We start from the raw sequence: 26,933 nt of genomic DNA on the forward strand, positions 1-26,933 counted from the left end.
AAGTATGCACGGATGCGACTGGCACCTAGAGTGATGTTTATGTAGCCAGAAGGCCTTTTCTGTTCAAACAGTGGTTTGAATCCATAAACGATGCATTAGAGACACCTACTGGAGAACACTGGCTCCTCCACTTCCCTTGTGAATGTTATAAAGTCATGCACATGTCAAGATTGAAGTAACGCTGGCGAGGTATTTATGACATGTGACTCTTTGTGTTCACAAACAAATATGTACGAGTTGTAAATGAGGGGAATGGATGCAGAATCCTTCTGCTTGAGTTTCACGAGGTACGCAGGCAGACAGCTGAGCAGCAACGGATCTGCACGTGAGTGTTTTTCTGTGCACGTATCGCATTCGAGTGTCTGTGCCTGTGTGTGCTGCTCACGTGCTGCCAGGTGATGCCCTCTCTCTGGTATTCGCCCTGCTCCTGCCTGAGGATCAGCTCGATGAAGAGCTGCTGCAGCTTCTCGTTGCAGTAGTTGATGCAGAACTGTTCAAAACTGTCCGACAGCAGAGGAGCAAACACCTGAGCGACGGCGTCGCCGCTTTCTTCCCCCCCCCCCCGTGATATGTAAGCGCGGCGGCAGCACAGACCTGTTGTTGTCAAAGATCTCGAAGCCGTAGATGTCCAGCACGCCGATCACTGTGTTCTTCCCGTGGAGCACCGGGTCGTAGTCCTTGACTTCGATAACGCTGTTGATGCGGCTCACAATCCAGCCGAAGAGCCTCTCATACAGAGCCTGAGGACGGGCGGAGGAGAGAGGGAACAACGGGGGTTGAAACGACGCAACACTGAAAATGAGCCAGAAAGACGGTGTGTCACAGTGGTGATGTTGACATCATTGTCTTTTCCTAAAGAACCTGCAGAGCGATCACGGCCTGTTTGAGCAGGAATCTCATCCTGACAGGCTGCTGATTGTGCAGCACGGTCTGTGTTACAGCACCTTGACGAAAGCATCTCTTCCACAGCAGGTGTCCTGCTCCGTGTGGCCCTTCTCGATGACCTCGCCGCCCCCGGTGGCCACGGTGCGGAACAGCAGGCTCTTGCGGACGCTGTCCGCCTCCGTGGCCGTCAGCTCAGAGACGTGTCCCACGGCTTCGAGGCCCAGGATCTGGACGCTCTCGCCATCGCTCTCAAACTGGAGGTTTCCCTGAGAAACGGAGCGGCCAGGGTTCATTGCAGAGCCGCGATCTCATCACCACTGGATGCTTTTGAATGAACTAATTAATGCCACGATTTCTTTGTTTTTCGTTGTTTTATACACAGTGGTGGATTTGTTTCCGGGGTCAACTGCGTTAAAATATTTTACTGCTTTCATCTCGGGCACTATGTTGCATAGATTGACGCGTTAAGGACGACAGCCGTGATACACATATATAATAGTTTTAGTCCTAGATGACCTTTCCCTATTTTGAGCGCCGCATGCTGTGACTCACCAGCAGAAGAATGGAAGCCAGGATCTGATAAATTGAGTTAATCTCCTCTGCTGAGAAGCCGATCACTTCCAGGGCACTCATCACTGCTTTGTGGCTTGCGCGGTCGTTGTTGGAGGTCTTAACAAAGCAAAAAAAAAAGGATTTGGGATTATCATCATCAGTCAAAAGAATATGAGCCGCAGTTCAGAAGGGGGCATCTGGATGGAATTATTTCGCGAATGATTTATTGCAAATGTGTTTATCGAGAAGATGGTTTTATTTCGCACCAATAGCCGTTTCTCAAAAAGCCCATCCTGTCTGCAGCTAAAAGTGTAGAGGTGACAAACTCACAGCAGTTGCAGCTCCCTCTTTGGTATAAATAAAAGCAGCAGGATCGTTCTGTAGATGTAACGACTGCAGCAGCTCATCTGAGCCTCCACGCAACAACTGTGAAACATGTCAAGCAAACATGCGAGTTCAGATCCAATTTAACAGATTTGGTTCATTGTGCAGGAATGCGGCAATACAGTATCTTTGATTGGATTTGATTTGGCCTCCCTCTGGGCATGTGTAGGAGCACAGATTGAAGCTTACCTGGTAGAAGGAGTGGAAGTTCCTCTCCCCGTTCTGCTGCTGCACCACCCTGGACTGAAACAGGAGGACATCCATCCTCATCACACACTCTCAAACTGCCGTGTTGTAGGTTGGGCCGGGTCCTGCATTGGCTGCCCAACAGACCTGAACTGCTTTCAACTAATCTAAATGGTTCTAAATTTATATTAAGCTAAATAATATCAATAGCGTGAGTGAGTTTGCTACGTAACAACAAAAAAGTTTGCGAGTCCACACGCAAAAAGTTTGCTTCATGTCAGTGACAAATCGTACATCTAAAGATAACTGCCCTGTGCTTTCGTTTTTGAGGGACCAAAACGCGGATCGACCCACGTTCAGGACAAACCCACGACCAAGCAACCAAATCCTCACCGTCGGTGTTTTTTACTGTAATAGCTTTGTGTTGAGACCCAAACTCATCTACATCTATAACCTATTGGGAACAGCGTGGTTCTTCCTGCCCTCTGAAAATGAAGCATGGCCCAAACATTTACACCACGATTCACACCAGCTATGAGTGCCAGACAGTGGATTAATACAGCGGCATCACGGCGCCCCGGGGCGACTATTAACACCCAACAACAGCAGCAGCACGTCGGCTTCACAGGTACATTCTATTCACGGATGTTCCCTCTCACCTCTTTGTCATCACCTCATGAAACACTCATTTTCTGGAGGGAAGATAAACTTTCCTGTACTTTCTTTCAGAGGTGGGATCGTTGCGTCTCCGACGAGTTATAACTAGTTTGTTTGTGTGTTCCTTGGACCCGAGAAGGTCAAGGCCATCATCCATCCTGCCCACCTTCTCCAGCAGGTAGTTGTTGATGTGCCCTCCGGTCGGTTCCCCGTTGAAGTTGAAGTTGATGTCCATGTACTTGCCGAAGCGGCTGGAATTGTCGTTGCGGTTCGTCTTGGCGTTGCCGAAGGCCTCCAGCACACAGTTGGATTTGAGCAGCACGTTCTTCACGCTGGATCATCGTGGGAACCATTGATGGGGAACGTGTGAGACACGGCGATCATAACGGTGGAAATGGGGTCAGAGAAAAAGAAATTCAGCAATAAGATTAACGTTAACGCCACCGCGATCCAACAACCTATTTGACTTTGATTTAAGGACAGAAATGTACGTTTCCGATTTCAGCACTGATTTAAGGAGTTTGTAGTTCTACTTATCAGTAAGCAACACTCACCTCTCGACCTCCGCCCTCTGGCTCGGGTTTGTGATGGCTGCAATGTACTGCATGATGTATTTACTGGCTTCTGTTTTTCCTGCCCCACTTTCGCCTAAATGACAAAACACACACGTTTCACGACAAAAGATGTCACTGATGCAACAGATCACCACATATATATAAGTATACATAATACATGTTAGCATTGTATGTGTGTGTATATATAGTAGCATACGTACACGTTTATAATGTGAATATTTAATGAACTTTTTGTCTTATAAAAAGCTGCGTACATATTCTTTGAGACGGACCCAACAAGAAATAGAAATGTGATGTTGAGCTCAAGGCGGCAGAGCGGCGTGTGGGTTATGTCACGGCCCTTCATCTGGCGCCACACACAGGCCAAACAAGGACATCGCCAGAGGTGATGATAAAAGACACACTGATCCATCCAGAGGTTTTGTGTTCACATGTGTTATCAGGATCACTTTCCAAGGTGAACGCGTCAGATAATGGAGCTATGCATGAACTGAAAGTGTGCGAGGTCCGTGTACACTCTGAGGCAGCAGCAGGCGAGTGTGACAGACCTGATATGACAATGCAGGTGTCTTTGGCCCGTCTCTTCATGGCCTTGTAGGCGGCATCAGACACTGCGTACAGGTGAGGAGGGTTTTCGTACAGCTCCCGGCCCCGGTACGCATCAATGGTGTCTTTGCCGTAAATCTCCATCCGTCTGTACGGGTTAACGGAGACGACTACCTCTCCAATGTAAGTGTAGATGCGGCCCTTCTCAAACCTGTGCAAACAAAACAAAGGGCACGCTGGTGGCATACTTCACATGCATGCAGAGATATCACATGCTGGATGTGTCACCTATGAAGATGCTGGGGCTGCACGCCACGTCTCTAAATACTCTATGTTGCTGCATTTATTCAGACGTTAAGTTACAAGTAAAAAACAGAAGTTCAACCTCAAAGGCATTTTACCATCAATGCTGAAAAAAAGAAGCTTGAACCACAAAAGATCATGCACCTTTACATGACACGTAACTTCCTGACAGGAAGTGACAAGCGTGTGGACACAACAAGAGCAGGAAATGAAACTTGCGGTACAAAGGGCGGCACAGCCTTGTGTCACCTCATGGGGTTCTGTTGAGCTGTGAGAGGTAAAACTGACGTGTCACAAGAGTCAATGAAGCCAAATAAAGTATTGTTTCACGTGTCACACGTGAACTCTGTGGCAGGCCAGGGGAACGATCATCTACGGGTTGAATTCTAATTTCATCAAAACGCCGCTGAACGACCTTCAGAGGACGCAACCAGTAGAGTCAGCTGTTTATTCATCTGGTTCTTGCTAGCAAGCAGATGTTGGAAATGCAACCAGAGATATCGTACATTTCTTATCTTATTTTACTGATTTTATCCTTTTCATTCTATTATCTCCTGTCATCCTAAATCCTGCATGTGAAACGTTGTGGCAATGTTACACGTCCTATAGACTGTATGTGTTATCGGCACACAGTTGTCTGTTGTCCTGCTTAATTACTGTTCATTGTTTGAGACAACTAGAAGAGCCTGAATGCACCGTTAGTCAAGAGGATTTTATACATGTCTATTTGTTTCTCACGAATGGTTAACGCCACCCCTTAAACCAGCAACCAGTGGCGCTACAGAGAGACGCTCCTCGTGGCAACAGTTGGGTTTGGGGCGAAACAAATAAAGAGAAGTCCGTCCAGTCTTCTTCCTGGCAATCTGTTGACCAATCGGTAACAAGAGTTCATGTGAGACATGTGAGACTACATCTGACACGAGGTGTAAATCAAAGATCACAAATCCTCTGGTCCCTGTGAATGTTACAGTTCACTGTCACATTGAAGATATCAGTTTCACCCCTTAAGTACCGTTAGTGGAAAACTTTTAAACTGTCCAATCAAGTGTTGATCATTGGTAACCATGGCAACAGATCAGAAACGAGGCGCCTCCGTCCACAAATGTTTAGCTTTTGGTGGCGTTCTGCTGACAGAGAGGCCGACATGGTTCATAGGTATCAGTACTGTAAAATAAGTAAAGAACACTGATACAAAAACAAACATCAGCGCAAACTTAAGTGCCGGCTGACAAGTCTGATCAAGCTGTGTATTGAATCCAAGCTCATCATTATTATTGTCCAACCGACACTGGACCACAGAGACTTCTGTTTCCCCCAAATCTACAGCTCAATCAAGACGTTTCACATTTCGTCCTGAGATGACTGTGATTTCTGACAGTCCCAACTGAGGACATGATGCCTACTGCGAAAGACACTGAGGAAGTGAGACTGGACGGGACTGGACTCTGAGACAGACAAGTGTAAAGTTCCAAAAGCATTTCCCACACACAGCGAGCGAGAGAGAGAGAGAGAGAGTAAAAAGGTCACCACATAAGACCCCAGAAAAGGGACATCTGCTCATAAACTGACCCAGGGATCGGGGACAGGGGCGGCGTGGGGTTTGACATGTGCTCCATTTGCCCTCACATGGCAGCCGGTGTGCAGTGCGCTGATGATCACATCAACCACAAGTTCAAACCAAACTCCCAAAGCGGGAAAGCTAGAAGTGACGCCTCGCCGTCTCTTTTTCCCCCTCATGTCTCATCTTCATGTCTCACTCGACCCGACCCGCCTAGATGATGTCATCTTGGTGGTTTAGTGCTACTGGGATAAATTAGGTTGATGTCAGATCCATTTAAGTATCAGAATATACATCTCACTATGTAATATAAGCATTGTTATTCCCTAATACATGAGGTGTGTATTCAGCGTTGGCGGCCGACATCCGGGTTCTTCCTCCCCTCTTCACAGTATCTCACGCCGCTTACCTCAGCTTCAGGTTCTCCATGAACTGCTCCATCGTCACCTCATCCAGCAGCACAAAGTCCGACTTCCCGAACTCGAGGCCCTCCAGCTCCGCCATCCCCTGTCCGTCTTCACCGAACACACCAAAAGAAAAAGAAAACAGTGGACGGGCGAGACGTAGAGGAACAGAAAACCGCCCAAGGAGGAAGAAAGAGAAGTATGGTTCGACTTCTGGGGCCCCGGTGGTGTGTGTGTGTGTGTGTGAGTGTGTGTGTGCTGTGGGCGTGACCGGCGCTGTAGTGGATCGAGGGCGTGCGCTGTGCTCTACACGCTGCAGCACGTCACCCTGTCAGTCAGCCCGTGCCCTGCTCTATATAAATGGCACCAGGCTATCTTTAAGAGCTCACACGTCGCTGCATCCTCCCACATGTCGCTCTCTTCCTGCCGCAAAAGGCCTTCACTTGTCTACGGCTTTCCTCCCCGGAAACAGGCTTTCTGCCTGGCAACAAGCGGTTAACCTTCCCCAAATTTGGGGGTGAAAAAATTGCCTTTATCTCGTGGGACGGATCGTGGCATTTCCTTTCTTGACTTTGCATTGGCAGTACAACGTGTCCCTGAGGGGCTTCGGCTCCCACAGTCAGGCTGCAGCGTGAGAAACCTTCTCTCAGTGGGGGGGCTGTTTGTCATGTAGGACAAATGTAAGTGTGTGTGTGTGTGTGTGTGTGTGTGTGTGTGTGGGGGGGGGGGGGTGGTTTGTGTAAATCCAGAGCGTTTACGGGAGTGATGACTAATTCTTCACCCTGGACTTTTCAGAGTATGGGTGTGATTCCGCTCTATGACTGAAACTGAAAACTGATGCAGTAATGAAGTTGCTTTTGAACTGTGATGCGATGCATAATCACTACAATCACTTGGGTGAACAAACAAATCCTCCTAATAAACCGTTATCTTTATGCTTCCTGGTTTTGGCTTTAAAATAATGTTGCAAGGATGAAAATGTCCGCTCCAAATAATGAATCGTTGGGCAGCTTATGTGTTTTAGATGCCATGGTGACTGCCAAGGACTCGGAGGGGAAACCCACAGCACTGACTGTGTGGGTGCGGAGAGCCTTCCGATCACACTTTTAACGGTTAAATGCAAGGAGTCATTGTTTTAGTCACCGGTGCAGCCCTGTTAGAACGATGTCCTTAATACATCCGTGATACAAGAAATGGTAACAAGCTGAAACAGAAATAATTAGTCAGAAATACACATACCTACTGTAGAGAATCTGTGGCTTGACTGACGTTTTAGCCTGAAGTTCAGTTTTTATTGTGTCCAGTCCAACGTTTAGTTACTCTTCCTGTAAATACTCTTTGGAGTTAGATCCTCCTCTTCAGTAAGCAGTTCCCCTCCTGGTCCCGCTTCCTCTCACTTCTGTTTCTGTCCCCATTTAGATGATGCGTTCAGGTGTTTCAGTGACAAGTAGAGTGCAGCTCTCTGCAAGGATACTGGACTTAACAGTATAGGGATGTGAGAGCCGGCCTCATTTCTGACGGCGATGACAGAGAATAAAGGGAAGTGAACCAGGACTTCATGGGGCGGTGCCAGCAGAACCGTCTCCAGAACAACTCTGGTAAAAGCAAAGAGATGGACTTCCGCCAGGGAAAACGGTTTCCTGGAACCAGTCAAAATCCAAGGAATGGACATCCAGAATGACAGATCTTATAAGGTCAATTGGGCAATAGGCTGGACTAGACTGACAACACAAATGCACTTTACTTCACAGGGTCATAGCGGACTCTATCTGCTGAGGACACGGAGGTACATTGGAGATCAGGCAGCACTGCTGACGACCTTTTTGGACTCTGTGGTGGCATCAGCCATCTTTTACAGAAGTCTGTTCTGCAAACAAACCGATCAAGAAGGGCAGCAGTGCGGAGGTGGTGGGAGACGGGATGATGATGGTGAAGCTAGACAACGACCCCCCCTACAGGACCCCCGGCTCTGTACAGCTCCTTCTGCCCCCCTGTGTGTGAAAGAGAGGGGCCGCAGGTCCTCCCATGCTGCTGCTGTCAGGCTGCTCTGCTCCCAGTAGAACACAAAACAAATTGTGCAACATAAACACTAGTTCTGATTAGAAAAATTGAGGAAAAAAAACAGCTACAAGTGACGACCAGATAACGTAACTATGACAGTTAGTATTGAATGAATCGCTATTTTTATTCTTCAGTCTTTACAATTCACATAAATTTTGTCTTAGCCATTCAGTTCATCAGCGACGTTTATAGTCAGAGCAACTGGCAATAACAAAACACAGGAGATTTATATCAGATAATAACTGGCGTGAGCAAAATAACTTGAATGAATGTTATTTTTGCTTGATTAGAGTAGAACGTTCGATATCAGAAGCATATCATATTTCAGTCAGTATAATATCAGTTTATTGCACTAAGGCAGGGCAATTTTATTTGTACAGAACATTTTATGTGAAGCAATTCAAAGTGCTTCACATAAAATATCCAAAACAAACACAAAAGCAAAGAGATTTAAAAACAGTTAAGAACATTCATTGAAACATAAAAGATAAAAATGACAATGTTAAAAACTAAAATAGAGTACAATTTGCAGTGTAGTTGAAAGTACCACAATTCAGCAGATCAGAACCACTGGGCCTAAACCCTTCAGTGCTTTATGAACCAAGTGCAGGATTTGAAGTAAGTTCTTTGTTTGATTGGAATGCATGGACAAGTTTTTCCAAATCTTGTTGAGACATAAGTCCTCTAATCCTTGATATATTCTCAGGCTGATTTCGTAACCGTCTGTTCAGGTTGAGGTCTGAATACATAACAACACAACAACATTAATCCGACTGAACCATTCAAATGTTACACTTCATCAATAAGGAAGGAGTCTTTAAAAAAGACTAAACAACATCCTTTTCCTATTTCGATTTATTACAAATACGGTATATTGCTGTATCTGTGTACAAATAGAAACAGGCTACCCCTGGAAACAGTGGGCTTTGTTCCCAGGACATCACCGGTTGAAGCTCTAGATGGTTCTGGAGGGCAAAGTTTGCACCTCCCCCCTGTGTGTGCTAAGCTAACCAGTTGCTAACGATACATAGCTTCATATTTTCTGTAAATAGACGCTTAAGTGGCGTTAGTTTTTTTTTTCTTCTGAACTCTAACAAAGCAATAAACTGCAACTTCCTCAGACATAAATCAGTAATTGCTATCGTCCCTAATCAGACTATAAATCACCGCGTACTCACACCTGTTAGACAACAAGACGCCGCCATTCGACTCCTAACAGGAAGAAGATATAGTGCTAACAACGTCAACGTAGTGCAAAGAGAACGTGTTGAGTGCTGTCTCTGCCTTCACGAAGAGCACTTCACTCATCATCTTTCATTTTCTCAAGGATCCTCACTTCTTCCTTATATCCTTTCGCTTCAGACCCCCTGGTACCTCGCCACGGCGCCGCCATCCCCCCCTGTGTCCTTGCGTTGGACCGGCAGAGAGCTGCTTCTACTCCTGGAGTTTGTCTCCGCTGTCCTCGCCGCGCATCCGTCCGCCCTACCCAGCAGCCTCTGCTTCAACTGGTGGCTCTCGGCGGACGGTCCTATCAGGTGAAGCTTGTCGTTCAGCGGCCACACCACCACCGACTGGTGAACGTCTCCCTTTGCACGAATCCTCGTGGAAAGAGCGTGACCTTCCCGACCCATGTCCTCCAGAGGAACGTCCTGTGTGCGCAGCGATACGCTGAGATCATTCATGAGGCTCTGCAGTTTGCCGGCAGCTGTTCTTGCGCTCTTCCCCAGTAAAGCGACGACGCAGCTTTCGCCGACTTCCTGCGCTTCCATTTCCACATTATGGCTGGACAGAATTTCTTCAATGTTCTTTTTACGGAGCCGGTCTGCGTACCTGAAAACGTCCACGTCGACCACAACGGACTCTCTTCTGGGCCCGGAGGAGCCGCGCTGGTCCGGTGGTGGAGAAACGGAAGCTCCGTGATCTGGAGAGGATGGATGTTTGACGGGTGGAGAAGCCCAAGACGAGGTGGCGCCCGGAGAGGGCGGCGAAGCACGCGGAGGCTGGTCTCGGGGCGCTGAGCGCTCGGCGGCGGGGCGTTTGGAAATGGCTCCGGAGGAAGCCTCTGGATCCCGAGAGATGGCTCGCCTGCTGAGAAGCGCTTCCAAGGGGGCCCTCGCGGCCCTCAGGCTCCAAAGGGAGCCCTTCACGCGCACCCGATCGCTGCTCACATCCGTCAACGCCAAGCCATGCGACCTGAGGACGTCTCGCACCTCCGCCCTGTTGGGGAAGAGGTCCAAGCGCACCGTTGCCTCCACTGGTAAGTCCATCTGAGAGCGAGAGGTGGAGGAAGACACAGGAAACAGGCGCATGAGGCGTCTCCAAAAGCAGGACTGGTCGGACCTAACATGGCGAGCTCAATTACCTCAACACTCTCAGGTGACGTCGACGGGCCACGGTTCACCGCCAACACACGAGACGTCTTTCAAAGAGACTCGCGCGCAACTGTGGAAACAAGAACGTGACGTATGATCGTGAACCTGCCTTTGTGGTTTTCTGCCTGCGGTTTGTTTTACACGAGTTCTACACGTGTCCGTATTATTGATTGAAACGTGTATTAATAACACGTCTGTACATGTTCTTTGTATAAGTCCATCACCTGTAAAAGCTGATTCGTCGCGGATTGAAAAGAGAAAAGACGTAAACAGTTTACCGCGGGAACTCACGTCAGCTTGTATTTATTTTACATGCGAACAGTGTTATTACTGATAAATACATGAATCGACGCACCAAAGCTCTCAGGTAACTTACTTCCATTATACTTACTTTATAGTTCATTCTCTTCCATGAACTTACGTTTTGTGAGCGCGGATGAAAGTGAAAGTGGTGTCGTCACTTCCGGTGCATTTTCAGTTTCGACGATTCCAAATAAAATAAAAATAAATTGCATCTTACATTTAAATAAGTTAAAGTGGTGCACGGTCCAGCTGCATGGCCTCAAATCGAATGCAGCTTAACTCGAAAAAGAGCTTGTGTGTGAGGATTCCTGCGTTTTATAGTGATTGTCTAATGAGTTGACAGGCAGGGAGCCTTTAACTAGTAATTCGGTTCATATTCGTCTGTTATAAAGGGGGATAAATTAGAAACCTTTGCAACTGTAGGATTGAGCAATGGTTGATCAAGTAGGCAACAATAAGCCCAAAGGGGGGAAAAAAGGCTGTCAGGTGGTGCAATAAAATTACCAGATTGATTTCAGCATTATGTTAAACATTTCAAACCACATCTCTGGCTTAACAGGATACATGCATGGCTCATCACTATCAGATTCAATGGAACATTTGGATTACTGAGATTTTAAACTTGCCCATAACCCATATTTTGTACCTCAATGTGGCACTCAGTTACATATGTGCAGCACGTCCGTTGAGAGAATCAGCCTCAACTAAATTGGTCCTCTACTGTTAATGTAGAGTTTACTACAAACTAGAATTTATTGGATACTATACATGTACGTCAAGGTTTAATTTGTCAACTTCGTAATCATATTGAAATATAAAATGTGTAACCCTTTATGAAGACAGCAAGGACAGTTATTTGAACGCAATCCAACATTGGCCCAAAAATCCTTTAACTAGCAGAGCCTCCACTTGTCCCTCATTGTCTGACCAACGTGTCCATCAGCGCATGTGAGCGGCACCAGTGCTGTAATGTATGAAGTTCTTCGGTGCCGTACAGTGTTCTTGTTGAGCAAGTGAAAGTTAAACGTCTGGTCTCTGCATTGTCAAAGGCGAGTGGCCTTAACGGTCTAATGCAGAACTCACCAAAACATTGAGCCAACAGCACATCAACTAACATCATTTCACTAAACCCAACGTGAGAAAGACCAGGGAAGCCATTACAAGAATGTTTTTTATATTTAGAAGCAGAATAACAGCAACTGTACACAGAAATGCTACATTTGTTTTCCTTCAGCAGATGAACTCTCCAACTCTGATGAAATCTGCAAACAAATAAAATATTATCAATTTTTTACTGTAAAAAATAAGCCATCAGCCTGTTTGAATACTGCATGCTCACCTGCGTCAAAGTTCTGCTTATGGACACTTTTAGTTCTCCGGTTCAACACAGCAGAAGACCATGAAACGGCTCATTGAACCCAGCTGGAAGCTGTGCACTGAAAAAGTGAGGAATATAAAATAAGTAACGTTAGGGATTAAGAAATTCAATAAACGCTACAAGTTTATGTTCTATGCTTAATTTTCAGTTAAGAAAAAACATTCAGGATAACATACCAATGGCGTAAGTGGACTCAACGGCAGCTCAAGGCCTCAGATTTGACTGGAATCTGTTCCTGTGCAGCAAAAAAAACAGGATTAAAGAGTGAAGAGACAACTGAGCAGCAAGCTGAGAACATCATCCGTCTGGAAGCACAAGACAGTAAATGTCGGAGGTTTACCTATAACCAGGCCATAAAGAGTCACGGCCGGGCCTCAAACCGCCTCACGTCTCTCTAGCAGACACTACAGGAAAGGACGGAGCCACGGCAGGCTGAGCCTCGCTGGAAAGGTCTGCATGCACCCAATGCACCGTCACCACCAGCTATAAAACTAAACTTACTTTAGCAACTCCGTCATAGTTGAGTCCCAGCTGTCAAGTCAGGTCTGAGGAATTCATCTCTGCGGTCCTGTAAAGAAGTTTAATAAAAATTAAAAAAAAAAAAACATATCTTCCTTCAGGGACACAGTAGTGGAAATATGTGACTAAGTACTTAAAATCACCCACGTAAAGCAGTTGTGAGCACACATGTATACATAGTGTCAATAGTATAAAGCCATCAGACAAAATGTTATTGAAACTAAGAGGGAGGCAAATTCTCCAAACATTTGTGACGTCTTGTTATAATATACAAATGTTGAATACATTCAAATTAGATTAGTGGTGGCATTAAAGTACCAGCTTTAGTGAGACTAAATATACCTTCAAAGAGGTGTACTTAGTGATTTTAACAAATTACATTCGTAAACAGCTATTTGTGATGTACCTGCAGACTCGTTCCTTCGCGGCACGGCGTCTCCTCACTGGCTCACGGGACTCCCACATCACGTCCATGACTACAATAAGAATGAATACAGATTGAAACCTGGACTGGTTTCCTTTAACCAACACATGGAGGTTTCCTGTCCACGTGTCTGAGGTTTTCCTATAACCCTGCAGCGAGGGGCCACAGCAGGGCCTCAAACAGCCTCACGTCTCTCTAGCAGACACTACAGGAAAGGACAGAGCCACTGCAGGCTGAGCCTCGCTGGAAAGGTCTGCACGCACCCAATGCACCGTCACCACCAGCTATATGACTAAACTTACTTTAGCAACTCAGTCATAGTTGAGTACCAGCGTTCAAGTCATGTCTGAGGAATTCATCTCTGCGGTCCTGTAAAGAGTTAATTTAATTAAAAAAATTAAGACATTTCCTTCAGGGATACAGTAGTGGAAATAATGGGACATTAGACTTAAAATCGCTCACGTAAAGCAGTTATGAGCACACATGTATACATGGTGTCAATAGTATAAAGCAATCAAGACAGATTGTTATTGAAACAAAGGAGGCAAATTCTCCAAACATTTGTGATGTCTTGCATACTTCATAAGTTATAATATACAAATGGTTTAATACATTCAAATCAGTGGCGGCATTAAGATACCAGCTTTAGTGAGACTAAATATCAATATACCTTCAAAGAGGTGTACTTAGTCATTTCAACAAATTACAATCGTATACAGCGATTTGTGCTGTACCTGCAGACTCGTTCCTTCACGGCCCGGGGTCCCCTCACTGGACTCCATCACGTCCATGACTACAAGAGGTAAACAGAATGAACACAGATTGAAACCTGGACTGGTTTCCTTTAACCAACAGATGGAGGTTTCCTGTCCACGTGTCTGAGGTTTTCCTATAACCCTGCAGCGAGGGGCCACAGCAGGGCCTCAAACAGCCTCACGTCTCTCTAGCAGACACTACAGGAAAGGACAGAGCCACGGCAGGCTGAGCCTCGCTGGAAAGGTCTGCACGGACTAATTACGTCACACAGGACGGACCTCACTGGATGAGGTCCACACAGACTAATTACGTCACACAGGACGGACCTCACTGGATGAGGTCCACACAGACCTCACTGGATGAGGTCCACACAGACTACATCGCGCGAGGGCTCATAACAGCAGCGAGTGAGCGCACGTGCTCCGCTCATGACAGGCATAAATAACTTACTGAACGAGTCAAATATGACATTAAATAAGCTCTATAGTACATGTATATACAGGTCAGTAAATTAATATATAAACTAAATACCAGCTGTGTAAAAACGACAGAGCGCTGTAGAGCGGACAGACGTCACTTTGGTCTTTTAACTGACTGTTTCCTCAACAACAGTTTAATTTCATTACAACTTTAAACTTCAAATAGTTTCACGATGTCAGAAACCGATGGCATGTAACATTACGGTTGGATGGAGACGGATCTTTTTTTTCGCTTACGTTACCTTTCACGTGGTGCTCCGACTGCTCAACAGACCTAGCTGCCCGGATGTGACGTCATTTATACTATGCGTGACGTCTCCTTCTTCTTCTTCTTCTTCTTCTTCTTCTTCTTCTTCTTTGGCATTTAATGGCAGTTGGAAAACCGCTCGTGGTGCATTAGCGCCACCCACTAATCTGGAGTTTGGATTTACGTTGGATGTAAAATAAAATAAGCACCCAAACAAAAGCACTAATTCTAGTTTTCAGTCTTCCAAAATACTCGCAAGGAAGTTTTCCACATGTTCAACTTTTATTTAGTACATTACTGGTATTTTATTCCGCATAGTCTAGTCTGCTTAAAACGTCTCTTGCTGAATAATTGTGGCATATCTTTTTGACGTGTCCCTTAATCACCACATTAGCTTCGGACTTACATTCATGTTATTTCTCCTCTTCAAAGTCCAACTCCAATATGGGCAGGGGCCACAAAAAGTGTGAGGAAATAACTCAAGGCCTTCATGTCACCTGCAAACACACAGAAATCACCAAGTATCTTCCTGCTGCTGCGGCTCTGCGTGTTTCAGGGTCTTTAGATCCATCCGTATCCATCTGTAAAGAACTGTGGTAATTCCTTTGGATGTAGGACTTAAAGATCCTAGTTTCCCCCTCGCTCCTTTCTTATCATTTCAAAGAGGCCACTTCAATTTCTGGCTGTGGCAACCAAACCAAAAGGGAAATCTGGCAGAATCCCAGCAGGAGAATAATTCCTCACCAGCCCTTTCCTTATTTATATGTAGGTTTCCTCCTTCTTGGATGCAGCCTGTGGTTTCTGAGGATTTACGGCAGTTCACAGGGTCCCCAGCAGGGAGCGATACGATACCAAAGATATCGATCTGAGTTTGAAGTCTCTGATGCTGTGTCTGTACAGCCGTCTGTAAACTGACCTCTGACTGTACTACATTCATGCAACGCCTACTAAACTCACTCCTTCACGAGGACATTCCACAATGACAACCAATGGAAAGATCTTCACCTTCAACATAACGTAGAAAATAACGGACAGAATGGAAATTTCCATGAACTTACGATTCGATTTTCTCATGTGGAGTAATAACATTGATTTCTGGAATCATACAGCTCATTTATAAGACAAACTACCACATTTTTTTGAGGAAATTGCAAGTTGTTGTGCATTTCTAGTATTGTTGACAGGTTTAATTGAGCAACAGTTTCCCAGATTGTTTCCACGGGATCTCAGGGTGAAACCATCTGCGTGGTGTGTGAAGCGCTCTGGAGCCACTGCAGCTTGTAGGAGGGCTCTGATGAGCAAAGCGGACAGCCGATGCTGGTGGGAGTCGGGAGCCCCCACGAGGCGGTTTGCTCGTGGTGGATGACTCACCCTGCGTTCCCGCTCAACAATAGGAGCCATAGAGGAGCAGGCTCCTGCTTGGGCCGCCCGCCGCGGGATGAATCTCAGCTTTGTTTGGCCGCAGTGATGCCCAGCTGACCAGTGTTTCACACTGAATGTGTGTTTGGACCCAAACACGAGCCGCCTCAGCTGCTCCTCTTGTTCCTCTGTGTGACTCGGGCCTTTACAGGAACGTCTGTGTCCCTTATGACAACAAGAAAGTGGCGCCATCGCAGATCTGGGCTCTGTTGGAGCTTTGAATGAGGAAAGGCCAGGGTATCGTTTCAAAAGGCCCATTGGGACATTCCCACCGCGTCCTCATCCCATCATGTCTGTATAATAACAACAACAATAGAAAAACATGCACAATGAGATCAACCGGACCTCTAAATTTCTCAAGGAATGAGAGAGCCGAGAGAGAGAGAGAGAGAGAGAGAGAGAGAGAGAGAGAGAGAGAGAGAGAGAGAGAGAGAGAGTCTTAATGCAGCTTTTATTCCAGCTACAAGCAACAAGAGGGTTGCTTTCAGCATTTTAAGACTTCGGCGAGTTATGTAAGCGGCATTAGAGTCGGCATGTGAATAATGCCTTTGTGTGTGTGTGTGTGTGTGTGTGTGTTTGCCAAAGTGTGTGTGTCTTCAACAAGCTGACCGACATGAGTGATGTGCTATGAGATGCCACCTTATCTGAGACTAAATGGATAGCAAAAAATTCTCACATTTGAAGAGCGGGGTTATGTAAACACTTGATAAATGAATCACTAAATCCTTTGAAAGAATAAAAAAACGCTCTGGGCTTCTGATCTAGTAAGGCTTCTGACTCTGACACAAATTATAATCCATTTGCACCATTACATTGATTCATGAAGCTTCTTTTAATCAGCGTCAGGATACACCACCTAAAGACTTCATTTTCTGGATTGAGTGCACACCATGTGGTCAAATCTAGCTCAGGCTCCTCAAACTCTGGGATCTTCTGGACATTTCCCGGCTGCACATTGTTTGTTAGTCACCGTGGATCCTGCAGAGCTTCAGTGCATTCTAACATAATGTTTGTCCCGTTACGTAGCATGTAAAACATGTCCGACCACATCCGGAGCCACTCTGCAGGATGCGAGCCGGCTCCTCTGACCCACAATCCTTTGGGGCGGCCTATTGATGAGCATGACGTCCAAAAGTCAAGCCAGTAGAATGTCCCCTTTGAATGCATACTACACGCACCGGTACACACTTTGTCAGGGCGGCTGCAGTATGCACCAAAAGTAAAAGAAAAAAAAGTATCCATTTAAAACATAGTGAGGGTTTAGGAGGTTAATCTGTGTACATTCAGCAAAGCACTTCACTGCATTTCTGAGTATTTCTTTTATACTTCTAAGCCACCAGATCTAAAAGGCTACATTTTACTTTCTAGGGGAGCATAAATAAATGTGATATGTACGTACTCTTTGCTAATTACATGAAATAAGCATATGGAGTATGATAAGAAGCACTAATTCACCCTGTAGCGTACAAAACGTCTTAAAGTGGCTCCAGTATTTGTTTACTAGTGAGCAGAGTAGTTTAATAATCCATCTATTCTATACAACAGCACAAGAATGAAGACTTTTTACTTTTGATAATAAGATAAAACTTTATTTATCTGGAGGGACGCAGTGTCAGTAAAACATGCAGAGACACAACCGTAGTACATTCTGCTGATTACACCTCTTGAACCTCAATGGAGGACGTAGGAAGTAGTTTTCCATTGCATGACTTTCCCCCCGTGTGACTCGGCCTCAGGAGATTATCTGGGGAGTCCAGCGTCTCCAATGGCCTTATCACATGACACGGGGGCGGGGCTTTGTCTTCCCTTTGAAATCCACTTCACGAGCGAGCAACAAGTCACCACTGGGCTTTTATTTTATTTTTAAATCCAGTGTTATCTCAGAGTCTCGGCGTTCACTTTCTCAGCAGCACAAATGGATCAGAGGCATCAGCGATAAGTGCACATTTACGTATAGTCGGCTGCAGGACTTCTATCGAGGCGCACTGAAACATGTGTGGCAACAGGCTCCTGTTGTCACATTTTAATGAGTCTTCGTTAGGCCCAAACTCATAAAATTCTGCAAGACAAATATGACTTGAAAGAGCTTTTGTTGCTTCCTGGCAACAATAACAAGTAGAAAACATTGCGTCTCCTGCATTGACACACCCGCCTCCTGCTGGATCCATTTTACATGATGCCACGCATACTTTACTTTTTAAAATGAAAATGAAAGCAACATTATTATGAGTTTGTGGGTATTACAATCAGCAGGCGTGTAGAAGAGATCCGAGTTACATATCAACCATGTAACAATGATCACACATTTGTTTTTGGATGTGACGTGTTGAGTAGTCCTGTACAGCGGTTGAGTGTTTATCTGCAGCAGGGAGGAGGGGATGGGCGAGGCCCTTAGAAGCGCACCGTAACATGGCGTCCTCGTCTCTTGGCCCTCATCAGAGCAGCAGCAGCCTGCCAGACACACCGGAGCAGAAGCACAGCGGATCTGCAGCCTGATTTGATTGCTGCAGTAATTATCGCTCCACCAGACTGCCAGTAATTGTGAAGTAGATGCAAGGAGGCAGACACGGGGGGTGGGGGGTGGAACTGGACAGCACGCCAGGTTAGAGGGAGGAGGTCCGGGAACGGCACATGCTGATCTGTCGCTCATAATTGCCGGTTTGTGTCCTACCTGTGGGCGGTGCGGCTGGAGCCGCTGTGTCAGCGCGTCGCCTGCCAGGCGTCCAGCTGCTGATGGCGCCCATGCAGGGACGTTTTTGGGAGGAACACAGGGGCTCCGCTCGGGGGGGGATTTTAAATTATTCTTGTTTCTCTCATGGATTTAATCCTTTTACGGTAAAAAGAGACTTGAGAAGGAGGAGGTTTGTTCTCAGCTGTTCTCCATGCGACTGAACGCGTCAGTGACTCTATCAGATGATCTTTTCCCTCTCTGACTGAGTACTTGTCACTGTAAATGAGCTGCTGAGATCCTGCTGAGTTCATTAGGAGACCAGAGCGACAGACGGGGACTACTCGTGGGTTTCACATTGCTTCCATTCATTGGGTCTATAGCTTCTCAATCAGCGCAGCAGAAAACCCCCCAAATAATGGATGTTATAAAAAAAATCAAATATGATTGTAAAGTCAGTATTGAGCTTTCTAAAACACAATACAATGTGATCTGCTCTGCATTGCTCCATCAGACAAACCCTCAGAGCGCGGTATTTTAGTAAATACTAAATATAAAATATAATCGGAGGTATTCACAGCTAAAACTAAATTATTTTCTCCTTATATTCTCCTCAATGAGTAACTGTTTAGAGTCCTGGATGTTTTATACATATATATTATATATAGTACTATATACCAGAGACCAAGGCCGGGGGGGAACAGCCCATAACTATGGTAACGTGTCATTTTTTTGGCCTCTTCATCATTAGGTAAATCAACTCATATTAGATCAAGTGTTTTATGCACCGCTGGGCCCCGCGCCGCTGGTTCTACAGGTTTATATTTCACAGCACCGGTTGTGGTTAGCTGATGAGTGGAAATTTCCACCACGCACCCATCGGCTAACCACTAATCAGCTGACATCAGCGGATCAATGAGAGCATCACAGACGGGCGCGCTCACAAACTCTGATCTCCTGGCAGGTTTCCAAGTCACCGAGTCTTCCGCTCAGCGATCACGGCTGTCATTGACGACAGAGGGGTCAGGGTGCAGGGATCTGTCCTTAAGTCTATTATCTGTTGCCGGAATCCATCCATGGCTGAATAGGCCCTGGTCTCCCAACTCCACCTATTTGCACCGCTACAAGCTGCAGAGGTCCTGTTTTGGCTCGGGGATTTTGCTTATGCAAATTGTGCTTTATTTAGTCTCAGACCTAGTCGGCTCTGACCGACCACGTTCCGTCTCTCGGTTGTTTAGCTTCTGCTTTCGGTCTGAAAAACGCCTATTATGGGGGTTCAAGAAATGGCACACGTGGACAGCTTAGAGAAGTGACCTGTTTTTTATTACTCAGCAATAAATCGAGAGTAAGCCGCGTGACCTCCTGTCACATTCCAGTGCAAAAACAGCAGAGAGCCCAGATTAAATAACAAAAAACAAGGGCTGCCTCTTAGTGAACTTTGTTCAGTGGGATCCCGTCGGAAACGAACGAGCGATTAAAGCACATGAAACCAGATGTGTGAAGCCGCCATGGGTGGCGAGCTGCTATAATTAGCCACGCACACTGGAGTCAGCGACAGAGCACATCTGCAGGAGGCCCGGCCCGAGAAACACAACGTGCTGCTGGGAAGCGCTCGGCTCACGTTTGATGTTTATATCGGAAACACTTGTGACCAGAGTACCGTCGCTGGGCCCCTTGTTTTCAAAGGCAGCGTCACAGGCAGCCACCATTGTGGCCACCATTACACCTCTATGTGCTGCTAAGAGCTTAAATCAGTACAAACTGCATCAGTTCTCTCAGAACAGTCAGGGCAAATCAGCTGTTTCTTCTCTTTATGTTTCATATCTGTGGGTTTTATGTGTACGCGCGCTGCCAGCTGTTACGGTGTAGAGGTCACCCAGTCTCCCATAGAGGCAAACAGCCAGTGTGTCTGTGTTGACTTTTTAGAGACGGAGATGCAAAGTTCCTAGATGCAAGATGATTATTCAGAGAAAATGGCTCCCGACATGGGGCAGGTAGCCAGGGGCAGCTCCTCACTTAATCTGTCATGAATGCAAACCTTGCAACAGCGACTTTAGATTAGATTCAGTTTAGATTTCCATGTCGCTTTACATCCTCAAGTCTCACTTTATCTGTTTCCATCTTTTTTTTCCTGTAAATTAAACATTCATTATTATATGTTTATTGTCTTTTTCTGTCATATGTCCTGATACCTGCTGAAAGAGACAATAAGTAAGGGTGCTTGTGTTTGTGTATACTGAGTAATAACTCAGCTGTGCTAACCTCATAAACTATTTTCATGTAACTCACCAGTCCCCTTCACGTGTTCACTATTTGATCCTCGTAGACTGAGTGAGCTGCAGCAGGTCATGCAGAATTATGCCCAGAGGCTCCGCTAACAGAGGACGTGGAATCCAACCATCACGGCCAGCTGTTGAGAGAGAGGCCGTCATGAGGAATATTCCTCCTTACATAATGTACAGTGAAACATAGTTTTCTACTTGATTTACAAGTTTCAGTGTCCTGCGACCATCACCACTTTTTCACACGTAGAAGGACAGAAACTACTTATTTGAAGATGTGATGTTTTAAGGCAAACATATTGGCTTTATTGGCTACTGAAAATATTAAAAAGTACGGCTGAGGCAGATGAGAATAACACTAATATAAAAATATATATATTTGGTCGTTGAATGAATACTGGAATCCTTGTCTGGACAAGACATTAATTTAATATATGTGATGATGGAAAGTTATTATGAGTCCTCCTGACACAAAGAGTATCGGCTGGAATTTTTTGGTCAATGCTTACAAGATAGTTGCAACGACATTTAACTCCAAACCACGAATGTCAACCTCGTCGTGGGACTAGAGGCGATCACCAAAGCCATCAGGATTCATCCTCTGAGAACCATGAATGTTTGCACAAAATGTTGTGCTGATTCGTCCCGAACACACAGCATAAGTTAAAAGCATGTGACCTTCGGGTGAGGTTCAACCAAGTCAGTTGGGTTCATCCTCTGGTGGCCATGAATATCTGCAGCAAATGGTATTGATCCAGGAGCGATAGAGATATTTCAGTCTGAAGCAAACCCGTAGTATTGCCATCATCAGACTTCCTGTGTTTTTAAAGTGAGTAACGTGGACCCTCTCTGAGACACCTGCAGCCGGCAATGTCCCCGCTTCCACGTCTACAAACTAAACCCATTCAGCCTGTGTTCACTCATTTAACCAGGAATTAGAATTGGGAAATTCTTTCATAAAAACCACCGGTTCGCCTATCTGCGACCTCTGGTGCCCAAAGGTCAACGACCAAAGCTGAGAGTAAATGTCAACTGTTGGAAAACAGCACACTTTGACATTAATAAAAATCACGAAATTCACTGTTTTTGTAATCCCATATTAATCTTAAAAAAACAGATCATTTCCATCCTGTTGGTCGGTCCGAGCGCCTGTAGAATGCCGTTACATAACCGTCCCTCCGGTTATCACCCTAAATCCACTCATGTGGCTCTGTGCAGGAATGCACTCGCTTAACGCTTCTCAGGAGCAGAAACATCGTTTGAAAAATGTGTGTGTGTGTGTGTGTGTGTACTAGGCCAGGAATGCTGTACAAGTGCAAACCTCTCTTGTGTGTCATTCGGTCACATGATCCCGCGTGTGAAGGAGCCAGCAGGGTTCACTGGGGATCAGCCTCTGGTTCCCATGATTCAGCTCAGCGAGGCACGCACGGTCTGCCGGATCGTTCACTTTTACACTCAATATTTAAGGAAAACATGAACACACCCTGGTTTGCACAAAGGAAAGATGTTGGTGTGGTGTTGATGAAGACGAGCAGCGTCATCCTCCTGGTTTAGATTGTTGAAGAGTTTGGGGATATTTCCAGCTCCTGCAAAAAATGCCATTTGGCAATAAGAACTACAAACTGGAACCACAATGACTCAAAACAGCTGCTGGTCACAACAAAATGGATTTTTTTGTATGGACAAGCAATTAAGGGCTGCATAAATATGTCCTAAAACCCAGAAAAGTGTCAGTATCTTTTAACATTCAGCTTTTAATGGTCCACAAAAGTGACGTAATGATACTACAGCATCATTGGTCGGCCTTCACAGCTATCGCGATCAGCAATAACCTTTGTTTGCCATTTTCTGCAACAATCCAAAGTGAAATGGGAAAGCCCCATTTACTTTTTTACAAAGGGAACCGTTGTCGTGCCAACATTCAGGTTCGGCCTCTCTTTAAATAGATGTTCCCAAGGAATTTCATAAAGCACCTAAAAAATGTATTCGTCTAGCTTGTCTAAATGTTGATGACTGCATGCCTAGCAGCAGACATGATTCCTCTCTAATTATTCCAGGTCTTACAGTGTCGTCGTAAACATTTCCCTTAGATTTACAGTGTAAAGCGTCTTTGTGTACCAAGAAAAGCGCTATAAAAAGTATTATTATTACTTCCCATCCACACAAAGACCCTGCGATGATTGTCACACTTTGGCGAGTGGCACTGTGGTATTCCACAGCGCTCACATCGCCGGGCAATGTGCCGCCTGTAGAAGCTGAGCTATGTTTGGAGTCTCCTTGGATATCGGACAGTTACATGAGCTTCTCGTCTTTCTCTCTTGCACAAACGCACTCCCACCGAGCGAGTAGAATCAGCGAGACACGCAGCAGCGATCACAGGAGTTCTGTAAAAGATGCAGGATGCTATTTTATCCCAAACTGAGGCTGCGCACAGCAAACCTCAAAGGCTGCGGAGCAAAGAGGCGGCGGGGGAAAGCGGAGCAGTGCAGCACCCTCTGACCGGGTTAAATGAACCAGCTGCTTTCGACCGAGCGACAAGGAGAAGCCGCTTGCATCGACATTTACTCCCCAGGCAGGAAGAGAAAAGCTTCTCGAAGGAAAGATCGCTCGCTTTCAAAAGAAAATCTGAGTCACGAAGAAGGAAAGAGTGTGTAGATCAGCTGAAATGATTAGTTTGGACATTTTGTCATGAGACATTTGCTCAGAAATGCATGTAGCACTTAAAATTCAAATTGTGCATGACTACAAATATTTAGAAAAACTAGCAGCCCTTTTAAAAGTTATACACCATCAAGATTGAGCAGCGTCAGAAATACAAAGCAAGAGTAACTGTGAACCAGCGATGCGACTTTGTGCCGCACCCTACACTAGTAGTAGTAGTTCTTAGCTGCTGCGGTCAAGAAAATAAAAATTATATATAGCTGACATATTTTGTGGAGCCATTTTTGATCATTTCCTGCGAGTAAAAGCCACTCTGTGTTTCCATTTGAACGCCTTCAATGTGAAGTGGCAGCAGTGGGAGACGATAACTTTGCATTCTCAGTACAGACAGACAAGCAGATAGGTGGGTGCACGCTTAGCTCAGCAATTTGAATCAGGCACAAGAACGGCGGAGATAATTACAAAATTCAGGCCCTAAGCACAAGGTCTGGTTCCAGAAAAAAACTTTCAACAACTTTAGATATTATTGCTCTTTGTCCGTGAAGGGGAGAACGATTACCAAGGCCCCATTCAGCCAGCTCAGCTCAGGCCTGCAGATAAACTGATCATATTAAGGATCGACTTAAGAAAAGCTATGTAATCAGTCATGTTGAATGCACGCAGTTTTAGAAGACGCTCACCACTTCTTTACTTTTGTTCTGCACCACGGCATCAAAGCCGGCTGGGCGCGGCGCGACAATCAACATCAAACTGATGTCTATTCAAAAATGGCACTGACAGGCCGCAATCACTGGGAATGAGAGGGCGGAGGAGTGCGCAGCGTGAGTCAGGCACGTTGTGCAGATCCCAGTGTTGTGTCGGCATACAATGTTTTCACGCCAAAGGGGTAAAAATGTAAAAAAAAAAAACATCATACAATGTTGCTTTGGGAACTCCCCGAGAGCAGCGAGACACACGGCTACATCAGAGCGCCATCTCGGCCCAAATAAATTGCCTCGCCTTCAGTCGAACGCACAAGCCGCCACGTCAGGAATCAGGAATCAGGAAACATTTATTGCCAAAATATGTCAAACATACAAGGAATTTGTCTTGGCGGATGGTGCGTGACAGACAAACAATAGACAACAAGACAGCAGTGCACAAGTAATAAAATAACATAAATGGAAATGCTAATGCAATGGGTTAGTAGAATAAGGCTATGGGTTAGTATAAAACAAGGGAATAAAGTTAAAGTTAAAAATTTAAAATATTTAAAAAGTTTAAATATTGACAGTTAAAGTGGCATGTGCAGTGTGGAGGGGAGTGACCGGTGGAGTGTTATAGTCAGTCAGTGGGGGACCGGCTCTGTTGATGAGCCCGACTGCCGACGTGAAGAAACTGTTGGTGTGGCGGGAGGTCTTAGTCCTGATGGACCTCAGCCTCCTGCCAGATGGAAGGGGCACAAACAGGTTTTGTCCGGGGTGAGAGGGGTCGGCCACGATCTTTTTAGCTCGCTTCAGAGACCTGGAAGCGAACAAGTCCTGCAGGGACGGCAGATTGCAGCCGATCAGCCTCTCTGCAGAGCGGAGGACACGCTGCAGCCTGCCCTTGTCCTTGGCTGTGGCTGCAGCGTACCAGACGGTGATGGAGGAGCAGAGGATGGACTCCATGATGGCCGTGTAGAAGTGGACCATCATCGTCTTTGGCAGGTTGAATTTCTTCAGCTGCCTCAGGAAGAACAACCTCTGCTGAGCCTTCTTGGTGATGGAGCTGATGTTCAGCTCCCACTTGAGGTCCTGGGTGATGATGGAGCCCAGGAAACGGAAGGAATCCACAATAGTGACGGGGGAGTCACACGGGGTGATGGGAGAGGGTGGGGCTCTGTTTCTCCTGAAATCCACAACCATCTCCACTGTCTTTAGGGCGTTGAGCTCCAGGTTGTTCTGACTGCACCACGACACCAGATGGTCAGACTCCACCTGTAGGCGGACTCGTCCCCACCAGAGATCAGTCCAATGAGGGTGGTGTCATCCGCAAACTTCAGAACTTGACGGACTGGTGGCTGGAGGTGCAGCTGTTGGTGTACAGGGAGAAGAGCAGAGGGGAAAGAACGCATCCTTGGGGGGAACCGGTGCTGATGGTCCGAGAGGCTGAGACATGTTTCCCCAGCTTCACGTGCTGCTTCCTGTCAGACAGGAAGTCAGTGATCCACCTGCGGATCGGATCGTCCCCTCGCAGAGGCGTCAATGTTTTTCTCAGTAAGAAAGACCCCGTATCTCGCACCGTGGTGACCCACTTCCACCCGTGTCCATAAAACAAGATGAGAAGAGAATGTCTCTGAGGGATGCACGGAGTGGAAAGACTCCTCCCTCGGTGGCCGGAGCAACATCGCGGGGCCCCGGACGACGTTCGGACAAATGCGGCTTTGTTCGAAAGAATAACCCACCGTCTTATCTGAGGACTCCCCGTGGTTCGGGGGAAGCAGGGGAAGAGGCAGAAGCCCATTGTTGGCGTAAAGAGCGGTCCTCTGAGAAAAAGAGGGAGGACATTTGAGAACACTTGGCGAGGTGTCTGAACGATCCACAACAAGACGTCTGTGAACTTTCCCACCATTGTCTCTCCTGCAGGTTGATGTGACCCAGTGCCCTTTGTGAGCCGTCATCCTCGACCCCGTAAAAGAATCTCCCTACGATCCACAAATGTCACGCCGCTGGGTGAAGCTTGTGACCTCCGTGTTTCAGGACTAATCTGCCACACTTTTTATAGGCTACAATAAAAACACTTTGATCCTGAAACAAGCTCATCGGGAACGCAGATCTAGTTTGTTATCTCCACCAGGCAGAAGATCATGTGTTTGTGTGTCTGGACGCATTCTATTTGTGTGCGCTCATTCATGAATGTGTGCTCAAAGCACAATGAATATGAATATTGATAATTATCAGCCTCACAGGTACATCAACCACATCCCACATTAAATACATGTCGGTGTTGAATCAGTGAGGGTGATAGCTGAGTGAGATTGAATGGTAGGATGAAACATGCGGGAGGGTTTGAGGATGATGGATGATGGTTGTGAGATGTCATGCAGCCTCCTCAGGAGTGGCTCTCTGCAGCGTTCACTTTGAACAAATTAAACCCAAATTTACCGGAGAAGATTCGATCAAGTCATTCAAGTCATGTGTCACTGAACATCAATACACAGGGCGTGTGTAAATGACAATAAAAATCTTTGAATCTTGAACATCTGGAGTGTGTCAAAGTGGCCCCCGGCCGGGCCCCGAACAGCAGAGAGCCGCGAGGAGCAGGGAATGGAAATACATTAGGCTGGTTCTGGG

The 26,933-nt window shown here is 46.1% G+C and overlaps 2 protein-coding genes and 3 non-coding genes across 12 annotated transcripts in view; all 5 read right to left on the reverse strand.

Annotated features, from left to right (window-relative positions):
• Window positions 1-7,545, reverse strand: part of myo1g (myosin IG) — a 30,836-nt gene extending 23,291 nt beyond the window's left edge. Inside the window, exons 1-11 of one of the 3 annotated variants that reach the window (XM_078080785.1) lie at window positions 7,290-7,545; window positions 6,056-6,161; window positions 3,788-3,996; window positions 3,219-3,312; window positions 2,831-2,996; window positions 2,011-2,064; window positions 1,768-1,863; window positions 1,438-1,554; window positions 945-1,151; window positions 595-740; window positions 386-500 (exon numbers count right to left, since the gene is read on the reverse strand). In XM_078080785.1, coding sequence (XP_077936911.1) covers window positions 386-500; window positions 595-740; window positions 945-1,151; window positions 1,438-1,554; window positions 1,768-1,863; window positions 2,011-2,064; window positions 2,831-2,996; window positions 3,219-3,312; window positions 3,788-3,996; window positions 6,056-6,150 — 1,299 coding nt within the window. In that variant the 5' untranslated portion in view covers window positions 6,151-6,161; window positions 7,290-7,545. Of the gene's footprint in view, window positions 1-385; window positions 501-594; window positions 741-944; window positions 1,152-1,437; window positions 1,555-1,767; window positions 1,864-2,010; window positions 2,065-2,830; window positions 2,997-3,218; window positions 3,313-3,787; window positions 3,997-6,055; window positions 7,135-7,289 lie in introns of those variants that run through there. The other 2 variants (XM_078080786.1, XM_078080784.1) reach the window with 2 other exon arrangements.
• A 669-nt stretch (window positions 7,546-8,214) lies between these two features.
• On the reverse strand, window positions 8,215-14,700 carry rbm43 (RNA binding motif protein 43). Of its 6 annotated transcripts, XM_078080787.1 has the most exons (8): window positions 14,585-14,700; window positions 13,842-13,900; window positions 13,410-13,476; window positions 13,090-13,159; window positions 12,666-12,732; window positions 12,341-12,399; window positions 12,126-12,222; window positions 8,215-12,048 (listed from the first exon to the last, which is right to left on the reverse strand). In XM_078080787.1, exon 8 carries the CDS (start codon window positions 10,418-10,420, stop codon window positions 9,470-9,472), a length of 951 nt encoding a protein of 316 aa, XP_077936913.1. In that variant the 5' UTR covers window positions 10,421-12,048; window positions 12,126-12,222; window positions 12,341-12,399; window positions 12,666-12,732; window positions 13,090-13,159; window positions 13,410-13,476; window positions 13,842-13,900; window positions 14,585-14,700; the 3' UTR covers window positions 8,215-9,469. The 6 variants fall into 6 exon arrangements, 4 of the variants coding, with proteins under 4 accessions (XP_077936913.1, XP_077936915.1, XP_077936914.1 ...); XR_013450854.1 differs by lacking the exon at window positions 13,410-13,476 and having other exon boundaries at window positions 11,940-12,048; window positions 14,585-14,685; XR_013450855.1 differs by lacking the exons at window positions 12,666-12,732; window positions 13,090-13,159 and having other exon boundaries at window positions 11,940-12,048; window positions 14,585-14,691.
• On the reverse strand, window positions 12,488-12,622 carry LOC120827122 (small nucleolar RNA SNORA9). Its single transcript, XR_005713349.2, has one exon. It is a non-coding gene; the product is annotated as a small nucleolar RNA SNORA9 (small nucleolar RNA).
• Window positions 13,232-13,366, reverse strand: LOC120827119 (small nucleolar RNA SNORA9). Its single transcript, XR_005713346.2, has one exon. It is a non-coding gene; the product is annotated as a small nucleolar RNA SNORA9 (small nucleolar RNA).
• On the reverse strand, window positions 13,980-14,114 carry LOC120827121 (small nucleolar RNA SNORA9). Its single transcript, XR_005713348.1, has one exon. It is a non-coding gene; the product is annotated as a small nucleolar RNA SNORA9 (small nucleolar RNA).
• Window positions 14,701-26,933: the final 12,233 nt, after the last annotated feature.

The sequence above is a fragment of the Gasterosteus aculeatus genome, chromosome 10 (genome assembly GCF_964276395.1).
Source record: "Gasterosteus aculeatus chromosome 10, fGasAcu3.hap1.1, whole genome shotgun sequence".
Classification (NCBI taxonomy): Eukaryota; Metazoa; Chordata; class Actinopteri; order Perciformes; family Gasterosteidae; genus Gasterosteus; species Gasterosteus aculeatus.